General features: G+C 47.0%; 1 protein-coding gene across 3 annotated transcripts in view; it reads right to left on the bottom strand.

Moving 5' to 3' along the window:
- SH3PXD2A (SH3 and PX domains 2A) overlaps window positions 1–22,935 on the bottom strand; it is a 261,200-nt gene that overhangs the window by 177,725 nt on the left and 60,540 nt on the right. For all 3 annotated transcript variants that reach the window (XM_086466554.1, XM_086466556.1, XM_086466555.1), the window contains exon 3: window positions 4,065–4,140. In XM_086466554.1, the coding sequence (XP_086322680.1) occupies window positions 4,065–4,140 (76 nt within the window). The remainder of the gene's footprint in view (window positions 1–4,064; window positions 4,141–22,935) is intronic.

The raw sequence follows: 22,935 nt of genomic DNA, 5'->3' as shown, positions 1-22,935 counted from the left end.
TTAATTACCTCAAGATCCTTGAAATAGGGAGCCCAAATCCATAACCCCTTCTCTCTGCTGATGCAGATATAAAAGTATCTGACAGAGAGGGAGCAAAGCTTCAAGTCCACACTCCAAAGACTGCTCTTCAGATATGCAGCAGCAGAGGTGATGGGAGAAATCAGAGCATTGCAAATGGGCTCAACCAACAGCCACACTGGTACAGCCAAACAGCACTTCTCTTCTGTGTCTTCTTACAGTGACAAACCATCTTAAAGGTCTTTTCTAACCAAAATGATTCTATGATCTTTGGTCTAGGAAGCAATTTTTGCAGCAGATTTTCTCGTAACTTTCAGTTTCCCTCCATCCTCCCAAAGAAAAATTTCATACCACCAACTAGAAAAATACTCTCTGACCACTCCACAAACAGGGTTTCTTATGTTGCTTTCTTCTGCCTCACCTCCCCTGATGCAGACTTTTCCAGGAGTAAAAAGGGAAAGAAGAAAGAGAAAACTCACAGGAAGAAGATAAAATGGGGAAAGGGAAGGAAAAATACCAGGTTTGCATATGGTATGGCATGGTGAAAGAAAGAAAAACCTCACAGAAAAATTGAAGGCAGGGGAGTGGCTTTTAAAAAGTAAAACAAAACTACAAAATTATCTGCAGGACATCTACAGGACTACCTGGCACTGCTTATCATTTCCTTGCTTCTCTTCACGGCACTGAAAGCTGCAGAGTCCTTACTTGCATAACTGATAAAAATAAGATTAAGGTGTCCAGAGGAAAAAAACCCTTCACTTTCCTGCTGTTGAACACAGTATGGTCTCTCCTTGGAGTGCAAACCTCTGTACACTTTCCTTGTTTTTCACAAGTAAAAGGCTTCCAGCACAGTCAAATACTAAAGCTTGATTGCCCCAACAGGGAGGCACATCGCCCAGTAATTTGCAACCATATAACCACCCCAAACCAGCAGCGAGTGCAAAGGGAACTATCCTCTGGGTGTAAAGCAAATATCACAGCCAACATGTAACAGGTCAGCAAAGCAGCAGCCATCTCCACCCAGATGGGGAAGAAATCTCCAGTGCAACACTTTCTAGTACCCAGAGATGCAATCTGTGCAGACAGTGGGAGGGAGATAGATGTACAGCTGGGAGCTGAACAGAGCAGTGTGACACCTTTTGCTTTCCTCATAAATCAGGACTGTGCATCACCACCCCTGCTTTGTGCAGGGTAAGCTGAGACATAGCATGACTGTGCCTAAGCAACAGGGCCTGGACTGTCCAGCCTCTTGCTCCAGATGCATAGCAGACCAGTGATCCTGATCCTACTGGGGTGACAGCTGAGCACATGCTAGCCCTTCCTATAGGAAGGAGACGGGAACTTGCTTTCACCTGATGAGACCCTCTGCATGCCCTGTCTGCCACCCAGATTATCATGGATAGACCACGAGGGTGTCCCAAAGGCCATTCATCTCTTGATTTAGATATCTTCTCTTCTCCCTCTCAGTGCCAGAAACAGACCCAGTATCCTGGATCCCCCAACCTCTGCTGTGACTGCTAAACATTCAGGATGTAGAAAGGGAGAAGCTGCATTCCTCCTTTGGGACCCACAACAGGCCCCCAGCAGGGATAGGTGGCCCTTTAGCCCGACTTGCTGTGGCCATCCCTCAGTTCTTCCCTTCCAGCCCTTTGCTGCAGCAGGAGATTTGGGTACCATCACCACCCATTCCTGCCTATGGAGCAGTGGGTGCTGTGGCTCCACCACACTACAGGTGACCTGCCAGCCAGTCCTGCACACACTCTCTGCCATGGCAAAGTGACCTGCAAAGGTGGCTCCTCAATTCCCATGCTCAGATCATGTCTTTATTTCAGGAGAGCACCATGGCATTGCTGACAAGCAGGACTCACGGCCTGGCATTCGTCGGCTTCCTAAACCAGACCTGATGGTGGGAAGTCACCCAAGCATGCAAGTGGCATGGGCAAACCCCAGGCACTCAGAATCCAGCATGCAGAGTCACTCCAGATTGGCTGAATCAGGCCCATAATAAGTAAGCAAGATCATAACGTCTTCATAAAAATAGGATTTAAGTACAAACATCTGCCCTGCTGTTTTTTAATTAAGACATTTTATAGCTAGGTATTCATTTCAGTAATCCACGGCTCCGGCTGCATAAATGCCATGCGTATTCTAATTATGGCAGCTAGTTTATTTAACATCATTTGACATTGTTTGACATTTAGCTGAATCACCTTGTTCCCGGGTAAAGCAACAAGGGCTTTTCAGCAGTTCAACGAGAAAGAGACAGAGATTCAATATCAAAAGTAGAACATATATCACAGAAATTTTAAATTAAATACAGCTGAGGTCTATTCTATTCTGGCAGCGTCTCTCTTTGGGACACTAAGTCAACTCAAATATTTTCCAGATATAACCCTTCCCTTCAAAGACATGCAGCAGTACCATCTCCCTCATGTTCTTGGAGGGTAGGAAGGGTAGGAAGTGTTGTAATGGACATATGGGATGCATCTCATCATCCGCAAGTATCACCCACCTATATATCAGGATATCCATTACTAAGAACTGCACGCAGGCTGAGCATCAGTCACCTGCATTCAGCCAACATTTTTCTAGGACAAAGTAGAAGAAATGGACCATCAATGGTCAATACAGGAGGAACAACTGTTACCTGCAGACAGAGATTTTCTTACAGCACCTCACCTTATCTGCCTAAGCCATTTGCACCTCTGTACGGTGCTTTTCAAGGCTCTCAAAACCTTTTTCAAGGATCTCAAAACCTTTCCCAGCAAAAAAGGCAGGCCAGCAGTACCCATCCTCATCCTACCGAGGTTTCACAAAGTCTGTGAGGTTGTTGGTGGCACACCTGAAAAGACAGCCCATGCTTGGACTCCTCTCCTCGTCCCAGGTTGGAAATGGAGAGCAACACCACCTCCCCCTGGCTGCACAGGGTCTGGATGCAGCACAGAGCACTGCAGAGAGCAAACCCCAGTCCTGGGGCTGCCTTCCAGAAAGTCTGCAGGGGCTGCCAGGCTGCCGTGCTGCCCCACTGCGGCTCCGATGCTCGTGTCATATATTTGCGCTGCTGATTTCTAAGTCCCTGCTTCCCAGCTAGACCTGGAGCTGTGCTCACCACACATCTGGAGCAGCTGCTCTGCCTGCAAACAGCGTTGGGGACCACAGCACGCTCCTTGAGAACGCTAAGCCCTCCCATCCCAGCTTCTCTTTACAGACTTTTGGGGAAAAGCTGGGATCTCCTTTTTATAGATAAAGACAGAACGGACCTTTTAACAGGCTGAAAATATTCCATTTATTCTGGCAGGCAGTGCAGCGAGCCAAGCTTTAAACCAACGGCCAGAATCGTGCAGTCAGACAATAGAGAGCTGGCCTGAGCATGCATTTCCAAGAGCACGCTGCGGTCTGGCTCATGTCCCTCATGCCATCCCTGCAGTCGCTGCTGGAAGAAGCGGTGTGGAAGCGTGTGCTGTTACACTAAGGAGAGGATATCCATCACGTCCAGGCCCTCTCTGAAAGCTGTCAGAGGGACAGTGGCTCAGGGCAAAGAGATATTTACTTATCTTTTTGGCTAGTGTGGCAGAAATCCCTGTTTGCATTTAACCTTCTTTCAGCTTCCTTTATATCCCACTGGCAACTCTAATTATTCTTTCCTTATTTTACAGTAACAGTGTCTGCAGAGTAATGGCATCCCGAAATGAAGACGACTGTGTCTCTGGTCTCCCATGGCCTCCCAATTGGCAGCCCAAGCTCTGGCTGGCTGGTTGCACCCCAGAGGCACAGCCCCCTACAAGCCACCAAACCCCTTTGTATGGCAGGGCACGAGCCAACCTTAACCTGAACAGCTGATGCAAGATCCCCTGGGAGCCCTAAACACCATGCCAGTTATTTTAGGAGGAGGTGGAGGTCTGGTATGACAAAGCTGCATGTACGAGCTCTGAGGGAAACAGCATTTTTAAGGGTTGTCACAAAAAGTACCAGAGATTGGTGGTTGGGGAACCGCAGTTCCCAGCTGCTCTTACCCATCTTATTTAGGGCTTTCCCCACATCATTACCTGGTAGAAAAGGGATGATTCTTTGCTTGGGGTCTTTCTGGCCTCCTTCAATAGGGAACTTGTCCAGAAGCTGCATCTGCAAAGAAAACAGAACAAACATCTTAGGGGAAAAGCATGGACTGGCCGCAAAGGGACAGGGAATCTCTTGGTCTGTGTGTGGTTTAAAAGAGGATTAGCAAAGCAAAGCAACTGCAGGAATTACTCTGTCTCATTGCAGGGGAGTCTGTACATAAAAATGTACCATATAGTTTACTCCAAGAAAGGGATGGCAAGTTCCTTGCAGCACAGAGGAGCTGGGACAGGGCCCAGGCAGACATATGAGCCTGGCTTTGCCACCGTTCTAAAATTAGGCTCTCATTCTTCATTACAGAACACACGCCTTGTCTCTAATCCACAGCCTGTCCACAGTGACGGAGACACAGTTTTTACCTGTCTGTGTGACAGACCACCCACCTCGCTAAAAATGCTGTTCAAGCAACCAGATTAAAATGTATTTAATAAACACCCGCTCTGCTTTCTTGCTGGCAAAGCATTGCCCACTGCCCTGGTCCAGTAAGAGCCCTTCTGCTTTCCCAGGGAGTGATGGGTTGTTGGGGAATATGTTCAACTACAGTCCCTACATGGAGGACAATAGCAGAGAAAGAGCAGCAGGGAGGGAGGCGTCAGAGACCAGAGCATCCCAGAGAACACCACCACCACAAATGGCCAGAAAGCACAGCTTGAGGTGGGAGTATTCTCAGATCGTGACAAGCACCCTTTAGCGCATGGTTATGGACCACCTGAGCCAGAGTTTCACCCACATCAGCTAAGATCTTGCCCCACCAGCCCCTAAACCCTGCTCACCACAACCACCTCTTTCTAACACCCCTCAGGGCCAAGCAAGCTCAGAATCCTGTTGTACCGCAGAGCCACAACCAGCCTTCAACCTGAGAAGCTCAAAGGGGTATTGATGGCTATGGCCAGCTTGCACAGTGGAGCACACTGCTGGCCACCAGTGACTTCCTATGGAAGCAAGCCTAGGAAAGCAGTATGCTGACCTGATGTTCCTCCGTGAGCCCTACAATTTCTCTTTGTGTGATGAGCCTGGATGGACCAGTGCCACCGAGGCTGAATACCAGCCAAAAGGCCCCACACAGCCTCAGCCACAAAGGAAAGAAGCACCTGCTCCAGTGACACCTTCATGGACCTGCCCAAGAGAGACCATCCCCAGCCCTGAAAACTGCCAGAGCCTCTCACTCCTCCCATTCACCCTCTACATCCTTTCACTGTCATTCAGCCTGTACTGCTACTAAGATAAATACCCAAATCTTCATATTCTATTTAATTTTCTGCCACATTTCAGATGTACAGTGCAATGCTCTATGTCCCTGTTGATCCTACACAGCAGCCCTGGCTCCATGGGGCTGGGAAAACACCAAAGCTCCTGCCAGCCTGGTGATTCGTTTCCAAGAGCCCAGGTGAGATGTCTTTCAACCCACAGTTTTCAGGCCCTGTGGCCTCTGAGGAAGGTAAGGAAGGAAAGCAAGCAGTCCTGTTACTTGACCTTGCAGGACCCCTATCTTCTCACCTGAACTGGATCTACAGCTCAATACAAATACCTGAAGTGACAGTAAAAGCTGCATGGAGGGGCTCATCAAGCAGCATTTAATCTCATCAATGCTATGTGTCCAACAGTGAGGGTGTGTGAGTTTTGCTAGCTCAACAGATTTCCTTTAAAAAATATTTTTTTGCTAACATGGGGAAAAAAACAGTCAGAATTATTTTTTTTTGCTGTTTTTGTTTTAAGCACACAGAATCCTTCTCCTCTTCCACCGCACACAACATCTCCAGCATTTTCACCATATGGTACAGCAAACCAAAGATCAAGAGGAAACCCGGGAGTAGAAGGAACATCTGTGCAGAAGAAGAAGTTAAAAGATCCCACATGTTTCCCCATCAGGGAGTCAGCCTGGTAAATAAACAGACCATAGCTTTGCGGATTGTTAGCTAACTCATTTTTCTGCTTACAGAGACACAGTTTTTATTGAATATGGGAAATTTTGTTTTCTTGTAGGTAGAGCTCCGGGTGTCTGAGGTCAGACACGGGCAGGAGTTTTGTTCAAAGGAAAAAAAAAAAAAAAAAAGAGGGGGAGGGAATCCCCAATGATTGACTTGAAGTTTCACTGTTGCTATACTTTTAGCCAGGAAGGCAATTCTCACTTTACTATATAGTGTCTGACTCAAGCTGGAACCGATACAGTCAAATTCCCATGGTTATTCTTGGAGTTAGATTAGCTTGGCTAATACAAGCCTTTTTAACCACATCAAGAGAGTCACAACGTGTATAACTTAGAACTATTTATCTAAAGGGTGGATATCAGCAAAATAGATACAATAAACTGCAGCTGGAAGAGTTTGGTTAAACTTCCCTAGACTACACTTTCCACCCCAGCTCTTGCTTCTGCTGGGAGGGTCTGGATGGCAGGGAGCTGGAGTAGGCAGAGGCACTTGGGAGGCCACCCAGGCAATTCATGGGGACATGGCCTGTCCCAATACAAAGTCCCTGGGAAGCAAGGAAAATTTCTCATCATCTTCAATATATGAGACAATATCCTAATAGGCAACGTGCACATGTTTGTGTGAAACTGAACACAAGGAGTGAAGTTGCTGCTCCTCTAAAAGGCCATACAAGGTTGTGCACCCATGGAAGACTGTGACAGTCCCTCTCCAAGCCCCTGACCCCAGACTACACTTGCCGCTGGCTTGTGGATGGGTCCCTGGACCAACAAGTTGGGTCTGGCATTTGTGCTGCCCCAGCACGAAAGACAGGCTGCTGTTGGGCAGCTGTGCAGGAGGTTCAGGAGAAAACTACTGGCTGGATCTCAGGAATGACATGGGAAACCCAACAGACCCAAAAAGGATCTGAGCAAGGACACAACTGCAGCCCAGCAACTATGCCCCTGCCTCTGTACCTGGCTGTTCTCATTAACGCCTGAAAAAGCACTCCCAGCGTGATAACATCCGTACGGATGAGTACTAATAGCACGGAGAACCTGCAACACAGACTGGAAGGTAATGACTGCCCTTCAGCTCTGCAGTGCAGGAAACCCTTCAGGATGTTAAAGCCAAACAAAGAGCAGCAGAAGCATAGAGCCTTCCTCAGCACCTCCCTGCACCCAGTTCTGCCATCCAAAGCCAGCGCAAGTTAAATCTAAAATCCTAGAAAAACACGATTCTGTATCTTCCCACCCACAGAAAAGGATGTGAAGCAGAAGACAAGGAAGAGATGGATGCAGAGGAAAAAAAGACAGCAATGGGCCTGAATAAAACATCCCAAATCTCCCAGATTTGATGGGGTATCCTGAGCCTGAGCCCCACTCAGCCTGACTCTGGTAAGAGGAGGCACTAACCATGGAGGATAAATGTAGCAGCTGAGAATGGAGGGAGCTAAGGGCTGAACCGCAGAAACTCCTCCTGGTAGTCGCAGCACTTTCCTCATGAGGGTGATTAACAGCCAAAGACCAATAAACAGATTTTCAGTTCACTTAATTAGATGTCTGCAGAGCATCTGAAAGTCAAAAACTCTTTAGTCTGTGACAAATGTTTTTCCATTAACAGAAATTATTATTGTTATTATTGCAAATATACATATGATGATTGCTGAAAAAAATCCTTCACTTAATGCCCCAGGTTACTCTGCACAGACATGGACAGTCTCCACAAGCTGTTGCTCACATCTTTGACATATGACATTTAACTTAGGCATAAGATTTGCTGAATGAGAAAGTCATCCTGTCATGTAGAGTAAAATCACCCCAGCATGGAGCGAAGGAAGGGAAGTCTGTATGCAGAGTCCCAAAAAATGGAGTTAGGGCTGTAGCTGGCTTGGGGCAGGCAAGAAAGCACAAGCAGGCAATGCATTTTGGCAAACCTGGGGGAGCTCATACTCAGTTCATCTGTTTACAAGCATTAGTATGTGAATCCCATCATGGAGGGGTGTCCAATTGTATGACTAGTGTGATGAGCAGAAAAAAATCTGTTACCACGTCACTGTGTCACAGGGTGGTGGATCTATTTGGAAACAGGGAGGGCATATGGAAACCAGGAAGTGAGGTTCTCACCCATTCAAGCTGCTTGTCTGGAGTCAGGCTGAACAAACACATCCCACTCCTGCTTCTGGCACAACAGATGCATGTCCACAAATAACTCACCACCAAAATCACCTCCCCAGGCTTTGTCTCGCCAAACTGCTCTGGGTTTGCCAACAGCTTTCCTACATAAATCCTGCCAGAGTCCTGCCTTCTGCTCCTAGCAGCTTCCTTCTCGCTTCTGCGCTAAACTCATTTAGAAGATCTGCTATAAACCTTGTGGTCCAGATTATGACTTTCTTACAGTGGTCAGAAAATGATTACGCAATTAATCCCATTAAAAATCAAGGGAATTACTCGTCTGAGTTGCTGTTCATTAAAATGAGAGCAGGCTCAGAGCACTGGCCCACTGCACTCCTTATTACTTGCACATAACCATGAAGTCCATTCCATGAAGAATGGAATTGGAAGATTTCAGTGGTATCACCTCTCATAATACCTATCCTTTTTGTTGAAGTTCCAGCTCCCGGAAGTGAGCAGTTGTTTGAGAATTAGAATTCACTGTAAAAACAACCCAACAAAAACTACTTTAGCTTTTGCGGCACAAAGCATAAATCTGCAAACATGACCCAAATTCATCGTTCAAGGTCCAGAAACTGGAGTCTCCACATTTTTGATATAAAGGTAAGGAGCTCTGGAAGCTGCCTCACACATGTAAATGGGAAAGAAGAGGTGTAGCCAGTGTCCTCACTTACAGCTAAGCTGTTACTTCAGAGAATCATAGAAGCATTTAGGTTGGAAAGGACTTCCAAGATCATGGAGTCCAACCGTACGTAACACTGCTAAGTCCACCACTAAACCATGTTGCTGAGCACCACATATACATGCCTTTTAAATACCTCCAGGAATGGTGCCTCCACCACTTCCCCAGGCATCATCCGTCTCATCTCTTCTGCTTCAGGCCACCTTTATCTAAGAACACGAATATGCCATGAAGAAAGAGATGCTCCTGCACATAAGGAAGGACCATTTGAGCTCAACAATTACCAGCTGATGGCATCTGTGGTCACTTCACGTCAGTTCTGCTGTGAAAATAAGATTCAGCTCCTGTCTGCACTGCAATGGTACCATCTGATTAAACATCTTAAAGAAAAACAAGCACCCCTCAAGATGCTACAAGTAGCATCTCTGAGGACGAGAAGCCAAGCATAGTTATTTACTTACTGCATTTTATTTATCTTGGTTAGATTTTCATAAAACAACATTTCTTTCTGGTTTAGATATAAGAACTTACAGCACCTGAGATCAGGAGTGACTTCTCTTTTGCAAGAGAGGCTTTTACACTGCTGGGAGTCAACCAATGCAGGGGACATGAACATTTAAACTGCTCAGTGGCCTAATACTGTGGCATTTGCCAGTGGGACTTTTGATCCTGATTCGGTCTTGAGGTTTTGGAAGTTTGTGACCAAATCTAACTCCCTGAAATTAAGCCACTGAGACAGTTACCTGACCTCCACCTATGCCTTACACCACAGGTTCTAGCTGGAGCTTCCTAGCTGGAGCTTCCTGCTGGGCTGTTAGTTCCTCCCCTTCCTTTCTTGCAGCAGTTTTAACTCTCCCCCAATCAGAAGAGTGAAGTTCTCCACACCTCTTAAAATGAGCAAACTAGGACACAAACTAGGACACCCACATAATCTCTCACCAGCGTGCAGATCTTGCTGGTCCCTTTTCAAGTGGATGTAGGTTTGCCATGTGCACAGCTAAAATCAAAGCCCCGCAGGAGATCAGCACTGCAATCATGGGAGATTTATTCTAACACACAAAGACCCTGAGGATGACTTTCACCCTTACTTCAGCAAGTGAAATAACATCCACTCCTGTAAAGGGACGCAGGACTCTGACCTTCTGCAGAGAGAGCTGAGGCCTCACTCCCTTTCCGTGGCATCTAATTTACTTGTGTCCAGAGAAATAGCAGATGAAAATCAAACCACAATCAAGAGACTGAGAGCAGTAGGGTTTTGGCAAGATGCTCCCAGAAACCCCAGCGAGATTGCCACCTTACTCTCAGTCACTCAAGTGGTCTTAAGGCTACATGTCTACCTACACTGAATGCCAAGAGGCATATTAGCTTCCCATTTTCATTAGAAAATGCAATTTTCATTAGAAATGAGACAAGCTGACAATAAGCTTAATTTAGCCACTGCTGGACTTGGAAGGTAAAGGACGTGAGGACAGTTAGGCATCAGGCACACGGTGATCCCAGTTCTCAGTGATCACTAACTCACGAGGCTGATCTGAGCTCAGAGTCCCAAGGAGGAAAGAGGGGCTACAGCCAACTGAGAGATGGGGCCAAGAAGGGGTGGCATCTGCATGCATATAGGGTTGTATGCACACTTCTAAGAGAGGGCTGCCAAACAAACTGGAAGAAAAGCAAAGGTGCTACCAGGGATCTGAAACTAGTGATGACAGAACTCACACCCTCCACAGGAGGGGTTCAGGGCATCTGCAAATCAGAAAAGGTTGAAAGTCTCTGATGTAGATAACGAAAGCTTAGATGAGAAGGGCAGGTAAGATACCAGAATAGAAGAAGGGTTATTAATTAAAACCCAGAGGAGCAGCAGCAATTTCCTTTCATTTTGAAGCTGAAAACCAGCTGTGCTGCTTGCTGACATGACTGATGGTTACAGCACCATCAGCTATATTTTGAGTTATTAACAGTGCAACCTGCAAGAAAGGGAAGGGCCGGAATCGGGTTGAATTCTGTCATCCGCTGGAGTTTTCCCATGGATAAACCTCTCTGGTCCTGCTTCCGCTTTTGCATCTGCAAAATGGAGACAGATCTCAGGAAGGTGGCATGAGATTTAATCAAGAGCCATCAAACGCTCTGAGCCTTATGCTGCAGAGCAGGAGTCAGAGACTGAATTCAGAGGAACTGTGCCCATCTAAAATCAGCAGGACAAACACAAATGGAAGAAGCATTACTGGTGATTTGCAGATATCCTTATCCTCCCATCTGTGGGCTTATAGCATATTCCAAATCCTGCTTAACCAGAGCATCCAAGGCAGTCTTTCACTTAAGGAAGACAGTTAGCCACCATTTCCAGCAAATGGATCTCATGCTATTAGGTAATATATCGGCATTTAAATGTCAGCAGGCAAAAACAAGCAAGGGCATGGAGAACATGAGAGCCCATTTCCACAGAATCACCTTCTATATGCCAGCCTAGAGAAGACAACTTCTTCAATGGTTTGATTTCAGACCATGTTTTCTGCTAAGGTTAATCAGTGGAGCATCCATGATACAAGTGTAAAGACCTGATTTCCTCCAGCCCAGGACCAAGCCTGCTGAGATCAATGACAGAAGGACATGCATGACAGGGGACAAAACCACTGCCCTTGAGGCAGATCCCTCCACAGGATAAAGCTGTTGGAGAATTTTCTCTAGATGTGGTTTGCACTGAGCTTCTTTTTACTCCTCCTCTGCTTCACCCTCTCACAGGAACAACAAACCAGCTCGCTCTCACAGACACAAGACAGCAGGAGGTCTGACTAACTCCCACCTCTTCAAAATTAGCCAGAACTGTTAGTCAGAGCTGTTCCTGAGCATAGTATCAATTAGCAGAAGTTTGCAAAAGACTTGGAGATCTTTGGGTGAGGTCATGAAACAGACTGAGCACAGCACAGCCCATCTGTTAGCCGCTCACATGTGTAACTGACATCTTATGCAGCAGAAGGAGGTGAAACCCCATCTCTTCCTAAAGTAGTAATGGGTTCCACAGTGCAGCAAGAATAATTATATCAGGCAGCCAGTGACACTGGCTCTCTCATGGTGTTACATGATGCCACAGCATGCAAGAGAAGTGCATTAATTCAGTCCCTGAGAAGCAGCAGCAACTGGCTTTCCTTTTATTTTGAAAGAAAAAAAAAATAAAGCAAAAACCGTCCGGATAACCAGCTGATATGCCTGACAATTACAGCATTATAGGATATGTTCTGAATTAAATATAGTGCAAGCCCTGAGAAAGTCAAACAAAAGCAGGAAAATGCATATAAAATAAAGAGAACAGACATTTACAGCATGGTGTAATCCCCAAAGGGAAAATGTCTTTCTCAGGTCTGAAAATTTCCACCAGAAACTTTGGAAATCTTACAAACCTCTCAGTATCCAACTAAAACAGCCAGGGGAGGAGAAGGCGGGGAGCAGAGACTGGGGGTCTTTCCCCAACACTATCTATCAAAAGAGGGAATGCTGTTTCTCAGCTGAGACATTCGGTATTTTTCATACAGAAACACAGCTTTCTTTAAAGGCTCTTCAGAATGAGTCTGGCATTTGTGGCTAACGCAGACTGGCAAAACATTTGGAGGTGCTGGTTTGGGATGACAGAGGCACTTGGTGCATCTCTGAAGAGCTTCTCAGAAAGCACACACTGTCCCTTCACAGAGCAGCTATTGATGCCTCCTGCCAGAAGCATTTTCTTTCCCTGGTGCTAAATTAGATTGGCTTCATCCAACTTAACCACAATGGAAGATGCTTGGACAAAGGCTGCTTCATACTTTTCCATCTACCCATGGTGATTATATGCCCCTTGTTATTCTGTTATCTACAGTGTATCTGTCCCAACGGCATCCCTAAGAAGTAAGGCCATACGATAATGACTGTTTTAGAGAAGTGTGGAGAGATGAATGCTGCAGTTATGTGGCACAGCAGGGTTGTGCAGAGATGTCAGAGCCACGCTGATGCCATGTCCCATCAGGTCAATTAGCTTCTGAGGAAGGCTCATAATTTTGTGATAGGGTGCAAGCATTTTGCCTTTTTTTTCTGGAGCTGGCACATCCAGAGCCAGCCCAGGTGCTCACTCTGCATAACCTGGGCATGTCCTAAAAGGCTTGCAGGTCACAGAAAAACCTGGCTGAGGAGAAGAGCTGACCTCAACAGAAGAGCATCTTTCCTTACCTCCTGCAACTTTCACAAAAATCACAGGCCTTAAAGTGTTCCTTCAGACTGCACATAAGCAGCAAGAGACCAACGTGCTCCAGTGACAGACACTCAGTAATAATGACAACCACCCTCGGACATTAAGGGGAGCAAGACCAAGCTCTCCTGCTACACTGGCCTCCAAACAGCAACAGAATTACATCAGACAGCACTGTCAGAGCAAAGGTCCCATTTTTAAACACAATGGCAACTCTAAGAGCTTCACTGAAAGGGAGCAAAGCACCAAGGTCAGTTCCATTAATCACCGCTTCCTACATCACCTGGGAATTTTAAAAAATATTTACCTCCATCCTTCTTTAAATTTCAACCCTTTCAAGCCAGCAATTGAAATACAGCATAGCCCCACCGAGCTTTTTGGGTTTATCAGTGCATTAACCTTACTAAGCCATTCACAATGCAAAACCAGCAAGTGCCTAAATCCTGCTCAGGAGAGATTGTTTGTGCAGGCAGGAGCAACTCAGCCCAGTGCAAAGGCTGGACAGGTTGGCAGGAGGCTGTAGGGCTTCAAACCCTCCGCTCCTCAGGAAACCCCTGGCAGCAGTGGCAAACACTGCATTGCAGCTGCAAGCAAGGTGCTGGAGAGTGCATCCTAACAGCAGCACAGAGCAGAGAGCTCCTATTAATTACATACTTGCTGTTGGCAACAACACACACCAAATATTAAGGTCAGTATGATTCGCAGGCTGGTTTGGTTTTGCCCCAGTCTGTTTGGTCCAGTGCTGTCAGATTATCCAGGGGACAAAACTCCTGACTTGCTCCTCAACATCACAGATTTAGGGCGGCATATTGCAGGGGGGTGGGGCTGGAACTTCATTTCAGGGTCCCCTCGTGTGCCAGCATGACTCCTCCTGGGTCCAGCTGGTCCCCCAAAGCAATAGGGGTGTCAAGGGCTGCAGAATCACATCTTTTGTGCAATGCCCTCTTCTACCCTTCCTTACTCCTCTCATAAAGATGTCACTGATGGTTTCACTGGTGTCTTAGGCAGGGACCACCCAGCCAGACAGCCCCCATCTTCGCAAACTGACTTTGTTTGAAGTGGTGCAGGAATGCACTGAAACTTGACTTATACATTAGATGGTCATTGATCTTGCACCTGCAGAATCCATCCTTAGAGAGACTTCTGCTCACACACTGGTGACCACGGTTTTAATTAAACCTGCTTAAAAACACACCCTCAGTTAAATTGGTAGAGTTTCATGAGCCTGCAAGTCTACTTCCCTCTTACACTACTATGAGAGAGATGAGACTTTAGCCTCAAATGTATGAAACTTAATCCCTCTGTTTTCATAATCTACATCTTCTCTACAGCCTGTTAGCTCTGCTTGATATATTGTCCCCTGGAAACCACGAGTAACTTCAATATTGAAAACAGAAACAATAGCTCCGAACACAATGGCACATTTTACTTCAGAAACTCCATCTGAAATGGTATCTACTCAGCTCTGTAGGACACTGCTCGTAGCTCTGGGGAGATGGGGGAGAGCGACCGCCCAGCTCAGTACAATGAAGAAACTGTGCCAAGTACAACATGACCACAGGTTTTAACTCCACGCTGGGAGGAGACTCCTTTGTCTTCTTTTCTCCCTCTCTCCCTACCTCCAAACCCTGAGATGTTTTGCCTGTGTATCTGGTTCCAAACACATGTGTCTCTTGTCTTTAGGGGGATTTAGAAAGGAGTACAGAAAACAAATCCCACTCCCCAAGCAGAGGGAGCTGCACGTGTAACAGATACCGTCCTCTGGGCCTCGAGGGAGGTAAGCAAGCAGTCAGTGGGACAGGCGGTTTCCAACAGTTCAGAGCCAGCTGCCAGCCTTTACGCCCTCAGTCCCAGCATGGGCCCTTCAGCTGGGGCACTGCCCAGCCCCGGGTGCCAGCATCTCCCCAGGATGCTCATCTGGCATGTAGAGACAACAAAGGTGTTCAGTGGGCAGGAAGGACAGACTCCAAGCCATGGTTGCCCACTTGGGCTTGCAGTGGAGGGAGGGATTTACATGCTAGAATACAAGAACAAACCTAGACTTGCAACAATCTGTCCTTAGTGGTGCTTATTGCAATGGCATCTCATGGACTGGTTTCTCTCTGCAGATTTATTTCTGGTCAGGGGAGACAAATTCCATGGGTATCAGAAAAGCTGTTTTAAAAAGACCTCCCATCACTAGCACAACCACACAACACAGACACCTTAGCTGGACGCCCAATCCCATACCAGCTCCTTCCAGCCACTGCCCTGATGTGCAACATGGACACTGTTCTCTCTTTAAAAAAGAAAAGGGGAATTTGGGTAACATCTGAGTCCTTAAAGCCCACGCTCAGAAGGATCCCAGGGGACCCACACAGCCATCCCGAAGGACCTTGCAGATGGACCAGACCACAACACAAGACAGCACTGGAGAGAGGGACAACACACCCTGCAGGACAAACCTGACCTACCCTCCTAAGAAGATAGGCTGAGACTGAAACCTTATTTTTGTAAGTACAAGTCTGCCTGAGGAGCTTTGTTAATTTAATTGAGAATGAAAGCAAACCCTGGGAAAGTAGATGGGTCTGGACAGTGGCCATGGTGGCTGTGCGTGTGCTGCTTGGAGCAGGGCGGGCACACCGAGTGTTTACAGGGCCTCTGCATTACACTCTGCATGCTCAGGATTTTCATTCAGATAATAATCATCCATCCCTGGACATGCCGCTCATCAACCAGATGGTATTCTGTGTATTATACCAACTAATCACTTGTGATATTTGGCAGGGTACTAAAAGCAGCAATGGAGGTCTTTGACAATGGTGTGGGGGGGTTCGGTCTTTTTTAACCTCGGTAGCTTTTAAGTGGCGCAGGCACATTGTCAAGAAATACTGTCAGGGCTGTGACTTTTCCAAACTTGCAGATGATAAAACTGCTACAAGTTGTGAGTGACAAATAGCACAAGGAGGCAGATGCCTACACCCAGGAGAAGAGGGACTGCTTCTAGCTCCATCCACCCATCAGGAGGTTTCCAGGCTATGACACTGTTTGATGGCATTTGCGAGACCTGACGGTGGGACTGTGGTCAGCGGGACCAGGCACAGGAGGTACCTGGTACACCGCTACCTGCCACAGGCAGCACGGCGCTGCCTTGAAAGCCAGAGCTGTTGCGCCCACGCAGGAGATGCCTCTCCCACCCCTGTCAGGGCAGCAGCTTCCTGAGCTTTAAGCCGAGGGTGGCTGCAGAGCCACAAGGGCTGCACACCAGCACCCCTTGCTTCATAGGCAGTTGACTACAGGTCTACCTTGCCAGTGAGCATCCATGCCTGCTCTCCTCTGGCAGATGCTCTTCCAAGGACATCAGAAGAGGCGCATCACCAAGGATCATTTGTACATAACTGGGAACATACTCTGAAATATAAAATGAAAACGCAAGTTTTCTCCAGCCTGCCTGGCCACAGATGAAATACACTGCGGCCAAGCGAAAGATACACACTGATTATATGATGCAGGTGTGCTCGGGTGATGCAAGCAAAGGGTCCTGGGGAAAGCAAGATGCAGGGAATAGGCAGCCACAACAACTCATCCCATCCAGCAGCTCTTTCCCAAACATTTCTGACGGGAAGAAGGTGACCTATGAGCTGCTTTGGTGGCCAGGCTGATGTCCATCCAGGACAAGACCAGTGAGGATGCAAATTTCTATGCCTTGTCTTGTGACCAGCTTTAGAAGCTGGATAGGGCAGGCAGGCAGGCCAAACAAGCATGACAGTCACCTTGCATTGACCCTGCTGGGCACTGTGCAGGCATCCAGGGCTGTTTCTCATCCTCCCTGTGGGTTTGCACTCATCCTTCCTGTTCTCCTCCCCATTGCACAAAGGCATGATAAAGAGACATCAGAAGAATGCCTAGATCGTGGAAACATACTCGCAGATGTGTTGGAAGTCTAACCATCAAGCTGCAGGTACCACACAGCACTCTTCTGCCCTAGCCCCTGGCTCGAGCAGGCAATTAACATTTCACAGACCATCCCACCCCCTGCCCCAAAATTACCTGATGATGCTTTGTCACAGAAAGCATTCAGGAGCGTGGTGACTTGCATCAAAGAGAGTCAGGCTGCGTCCCGGCCCTGTAATTCCCTTACGAGCAGCAGCCAAGCTGTCTGATGGCGCTGCTGTACCTCAACCTGGCTGCCAGAGCCTGTGTGACCCTCATGTGCTCCGTAGGGTTATTTTTTTCATTAGCCTTTAGTGCCTCAGCTATGGCTGTAAGGCATCAGGGTACAGCTTCTCTAGGGAAGTGCCAGTTCAGCCATCTGTAGAACCTAGCCTCAAAACTTCAATTTTTTTAAAAAAAAGGATCCCAAGAAAGAAGTGAAGTGGAGGGGAGGAGGTGGAAGGAGGAATGACACATCAATTGCTTTCTACCACGACACAAGCAACTTCAAAAATCACGTTCCACACATGTACCCTGCCAAGGGTAAGACAGACTATTTCAGAGCACAGAATGGCCCTTTTTCCATTAGAAAGCAAGACACTAGCCTCATCAAAGCACAGCTCCTGCTAACCCCCCTTCATTATCAAACAGGGACAGAAGAGTGCATGGGAGGGCAGTGGCTACACACCTGTGGCCAGCACGAGTGCAAGCACAGTAAGCTGCTCTTTGCCAGCAACCCAGATGCAAAGTTATCTCGCTTAATTAGGGCTTCCTTTGGGGGGAAACCTTGGCTCAAGTAACTGAACAAATAAATTACACTACCAGACACACACGCACACACACAAATAACCTATTTTGCTCAGCCAGGTGCACACAATTGTTTCTAGCCCTTCATCTGGGGCTGGTGCACGTCTCTCCATGAGGTCAGAGGCAGGAGAACATCACGCTGGCCAGGGATGGAGGAAAACTTGACAGCAGCTTAAGAAAAACAGAAACAAAACTGAGAAGAAATTTTCCCTGCTCTAACAGGTGCAGAGATGTGATTATACATGCTTCAACACATGGGCTTTCAACATAGCCTGAGCATCACACGGCAGATCTAACATGGTTAAGCAGGCTTTGAAATCTCACCCCTGCTTTGAACTTTGCAGATTAGTATCAATATGGAGAAGGATTTGAAGCTGGAGGAAGATGCTCATATTTCGAAAGCAAGCACCAGCAGGTGAAGGGGCAAGCAAAGGGGTGGTTCTCCATTACAGGCAGCAGGAACAGCCTGGGCAGGCGATCCTCTTGCCTGGATGTGGCAATGAACAGCATTAAACAGTGCAAATACAACAGAGGCTTGAAAATGAAAACAAATTTCCCTTCTTAGCCATACTGAGGCATGCAACAAGGCAAAACACCAGACAGCTTCACTTGCCATTCTGTTAAAACTAAGCAGAATAATATAATTCAAACATCAATGCTTCCAATGACAGATGGACTGACACTGTAATACTATCACATCTACTTAAAAGCACCTCTCAAATGTCAAAGGTGGAAAAAGAACTCCAAACTTTATATCCTGAGTCTGAATATGTCCCTTGAGGTATTGCTTCCAGATTTGATCCACACAGAAAGAACCTATTTCTGACATCAGAGCGGAATATAGAGAAAAGAGAAAAAACTAAAAGGAGGAAGAGATACAGCTCGGGGGTTATGGGGTTGATTCTCAGCATAATGCTGACTTGCAGGAGTCCACCAGGTCCAGGAGATGTGCAGGTGCCCTGTGTGCCTGCAAGCAGAAGAAAAAACAATGAAACTACTCAGAAAAGCAAGAGGAAGAGCCAACTTTGCAAAATCAACTATTGCGAGGTTGCAGAAGGACCACTTTTCCATGCTTGGGCACTTCATGCAAAGGTGATTCTTTTTTTCCACGATGCCACTGGATTCCCAGATATAACCAAATTCCTTCCCAGGGAAACCTCTCTTACATTTGCCTTCCAAACTGGGAAGTCTCCAAGAGCTATTACAGTGCCACCGACAGCAGTGAGCACACAAGGACTGTGTAGGCAATTAATAACTACAAACTGGCTTCTATTCTCTACCAAGAGGATGGTCAGACACTGTAACAGGCTTCCTTAGAGAGGTGGTTGATGCCCCATGCCTATCAGTGTTTAAGAGACATTTGGACAATGGCCTTAATAACATTCTTTAACTTTTGGTCAGCCCTGAAGTGGTCAGGCAGCTGGACCTGATGGTCATTGTAGGTCCCTTCCAATGGAAATACTGAAGGCCTGTGGGATGGATGTACAGCAAGAATTTCTGTATTTCTGGCATTCAAGATTATGACAATCTCACAAGATGAGAATTTTCTGTGAACTTTTACTGTCCTTGGACCACAACCCAACACTCAGGACCGAATTTAAAACTCCACATGAGAACAAAATGATCAATCTGAGTTTTCATCATGGCCACAGTCACCCCTGCATCTGGGTACCTGATGGCCATGAATGAATTTATCCTCTCAGAATCCACAGGAGATGAAAGGTCTTGCAGAACAAGGAATCCAAAGCCCCAATCTCTAAAACCTAGCTTTTCTGCTTTAGTTGGGGCAGGGCAAAAATAAAATACAGTGTTCTTCCTTGCAGCCCTTACGGTACTTTAACCATCCTAAGAAAGTAAGACCGAAGTCCAATACACTTCATGTGTCATTAGATTATGAATTATAGTGTGCACCAGAGGCAGAAGTACAAGAGATCGCTGTTAAACTTGCCATCCCCATGGAGAAAAACAGCCCCCAGTCCTGGCGGGCTGGAACACATGGAAGCTGTGACTGTAACCTTTTCTGCACAAAGCTCTGGCTGCTGATCTCCCAAGCCAGCATCCAGCACAAGTGGCTTGATCCTGAAGCCTCACCCCAGTTGTCCCCATCTCCCTTCCCTGCATCGGTAAAATGCTGCTAGCAATATAATGCTTTTATCTCAACAGAGAGCTCCCAAGCTTAACTAATCATGGTGAACAAAGGGATTATTTCTTTCAACTTATATTCATCAGAGCTTGTGGTTTCTCATGCATTTTTCCAGCCCCTAACATCAGAGAGATCTATCTCTGCTCAGAGCTGGTATGTGCTACTGAAATACAAATAAATTAATAGGCCACAATGAAGGAAGGAAAGAGGTAGCTTTCCATTCTGAAGACTGACTTACTTGAGAGCCTGATGTATCTGAAACCAACTTTTAAAAATATATTTAAAGGACTCTCTTTTATAGAGGGACTTTGTTATGATGTGGAAAATTCATGGCTCCTAACATCAAGCCATGGGTGGAGGGAGTCTGGAGTATGAATTAAAAATAATGTGGTTGTTTGCAGAAATTAGCAGCACCAATTTAAATCCACACCCCCCTCCCTCCTCAAACAATCACCCTGTGAACGGAGGTGGTTTATGGAGACCTCTGGAAAATGTTCCTCATGGCCTCCATTCCAAACCCAAAATAAAATACATCACATCGCAGCAAATACTTCGCCAGGGTGCTGCTCTCTCTTCCCCCAACCTACGCCTCCCATTTGTTGCTAATTAAATGAAACAGCAGGTGCTTAGACCACAAGCACAGCAGAGCTGCAATGAGCAAGTGATTAAACCCCCCTGGAATGTCTTCTTGGAGAGCTGCATCTTTCCAGGGACTGGACTCAAAGAGGAAAGATGAGATTAGAGGCAAGGGCTGGGTCAGTCTTTGGCTGTGAGCTCCACGACCAGAGGGCCTTCAAAGAACGTTGGGTCACTAGAAACATCAGGTTTCTGGGCAAGATGCTGGTTCCTCTCTGTTTTGCCAAGTGACCTTCCTGGCATCCTCGCTACAGGGTGCACACAACACAGCGTGCTCTGTCTCTGGGCTGGAGACATCTCCTTTCTCACCCAGTTGAGACCCATCATCCCAATGCAGAGCAGCCTGCCCCACACCAAGGCACATGTGGGCAATTCAAATCTTCAGGCAATGATTAGTGACGCAGTCGCCAAGGCAGGAACCATCCCAGGCTAACCCTGGGCGAGGCCAGGGAGCGGATGCACAACGAGCTGGGGTGTCAGAGCTAGCCAGGGAGGTTATCAGCCGTGTCTGAACACATGACACATCAGGCCATGCTAATGAGGTGTTCCTAGTTGCCACCCAGAGCAAAGGGGTGCAAGCCTGGAGAACAATTTTGTAACAGCAGCTCACTCTTTGGGATGTGTCCTCACACCATGACTCCCACACCCACTTACCTGCTTTGCCTCCACGCTGCGATCCCACCCACAGGTACTCTGGGGACACAGCATAGACTGAACCTGCCCCACTTCCTTCATATGACAGAAAATGACCCATGCTGCCACCAACGCCATCACCAAGCCTCACCTCTGACACCAGAAATCAAGCAAATCAAAAGGCAAATGTTATTCTATTATCGACAGAGCACAGGCAAAGCTGTAGGAAATGGATAGTCATGGATCAAGGGGCACTTACGGGCAGCCGGAGCTGAGCACCCCATCAAACCAGCTCCCCCCTGCATCCTGCTCTGGGGCCTCCTTGTTTCACCCCAGCGAAGTCTTTCCCCTGCTCGCACTGCACCCCATTGACAGCCATGGCTCCCTCCCATCCCAGCATGTCAGTCTTACTATGGTGATGTCTCATCGAGACAAGCTGGGACGACTTTAATCACCCAAAGGGCACCAGTGAGTACTAACACGAGGGGACTCTAAACAGTCACCAACTGGGATAACACGGTACAAGCCTGGAAATAAACTCCTCATCCATTCTACAAATTCCACTCCTGGCAGCAAAAGTCCATGGGACCAGGACATAATCCCAAGAAAGAAAAGCACTATTTATATTTCTGCTGAACAGTTCACTTCTCTTTGGTCACTCTGCTGATGTTTCACTTCTTCACCAAACCCTGTTAGAAATGGCTGGGGGCTCGGCAGGAGGAGAATGTGGTCATTAAGGTCTGGCTTAGCTACTGTAACACAACTAACATTTGGCTCTGCTAAAAAGACTCCCAGCCGAAGACTTCAAAGCATTTTACAAACATTAATGAATAAACTTTCTTCAGGAGGGCTGATTATAGCCCACATTTTATGGGTGGATATTTCCAGATAACCTTCCTGCCACCCCAGCAGGTCCCCACTCCTTGTTCCACACCACCGACTCCCAGCTCCTAATCACACAAAAAACATCCCCACGCTAAGGCAATGAAATATATTTTGATCTAAGAGTGGAAAAGGATTCAACATGAGGTTTCTTAACAGCAACGGGCAGGAAGCTACAGCCCTAGTGCTCCTGCAGCCCACAGCACACCCCTGCTTAGCTGTATAATCCAGGCTGTCCCACACTCAGAACAAACCTGAAATTTTGCAGGGCTTCTCTCCACCTTGGAAACACTTTTTTGCAAACTTCCCCCTTTGCATAACGATATCCAGGGACCACCTTCATAGCACACACCAGCCTTTACTGCTCCATCTACCTTATTCCCAGATCCCAATGGCAAACAAATCTCTGCCACCTCCTGAAACACCAAATGCTAAATTCTACTCTTACATGGAAACAAGACGTGTCAGAGAGAGACTGGCATCCTCTAACCCTCAGCACAGTAACACAACAACCATCACAGATGACTATAGAGGTTTGTGCAAAGCTGCACTAACAGCCACCAATGCACCAAAAACTACAAGACAACCTGGACTTGTTACAGGGATGCAGGGGTTCACCATGTGGCATCCCACAAAATATTTTGTTCACCAGGAAGACACACACACCAGTTTTGCTCAAGCAGTAGCACCACTTCACTGTAGTGACCAGGACAAGCCTGGATTTCAAAGCTCCCCAGACCACAGAGAGGCCAAAATGTCCCAACTCACTGGACTTTCAAAAGCCAGAGATTAGACAGACAAAAAGAAAAGCCTGCAAA

Source organism: Leptosomus discolor, chromosome 6 (assembly GCF_034619465.1).
Source record: "Leptosomus discolor isolate bLepDis1 chromosome 6, bLepDis1.hap2, whole genome shotgun sequence".
Lineage (NCBI taxonomy): Eukaryota > Metazoa > Chordata > Aves > Leptosomiformes > Leptosomidae > Leptosomus > Leptosomus discolor.
Note: the sequence above shows the minus strand (reverse complement) of the source record. Positions and strands in the feature narration are given on the sequence as shown.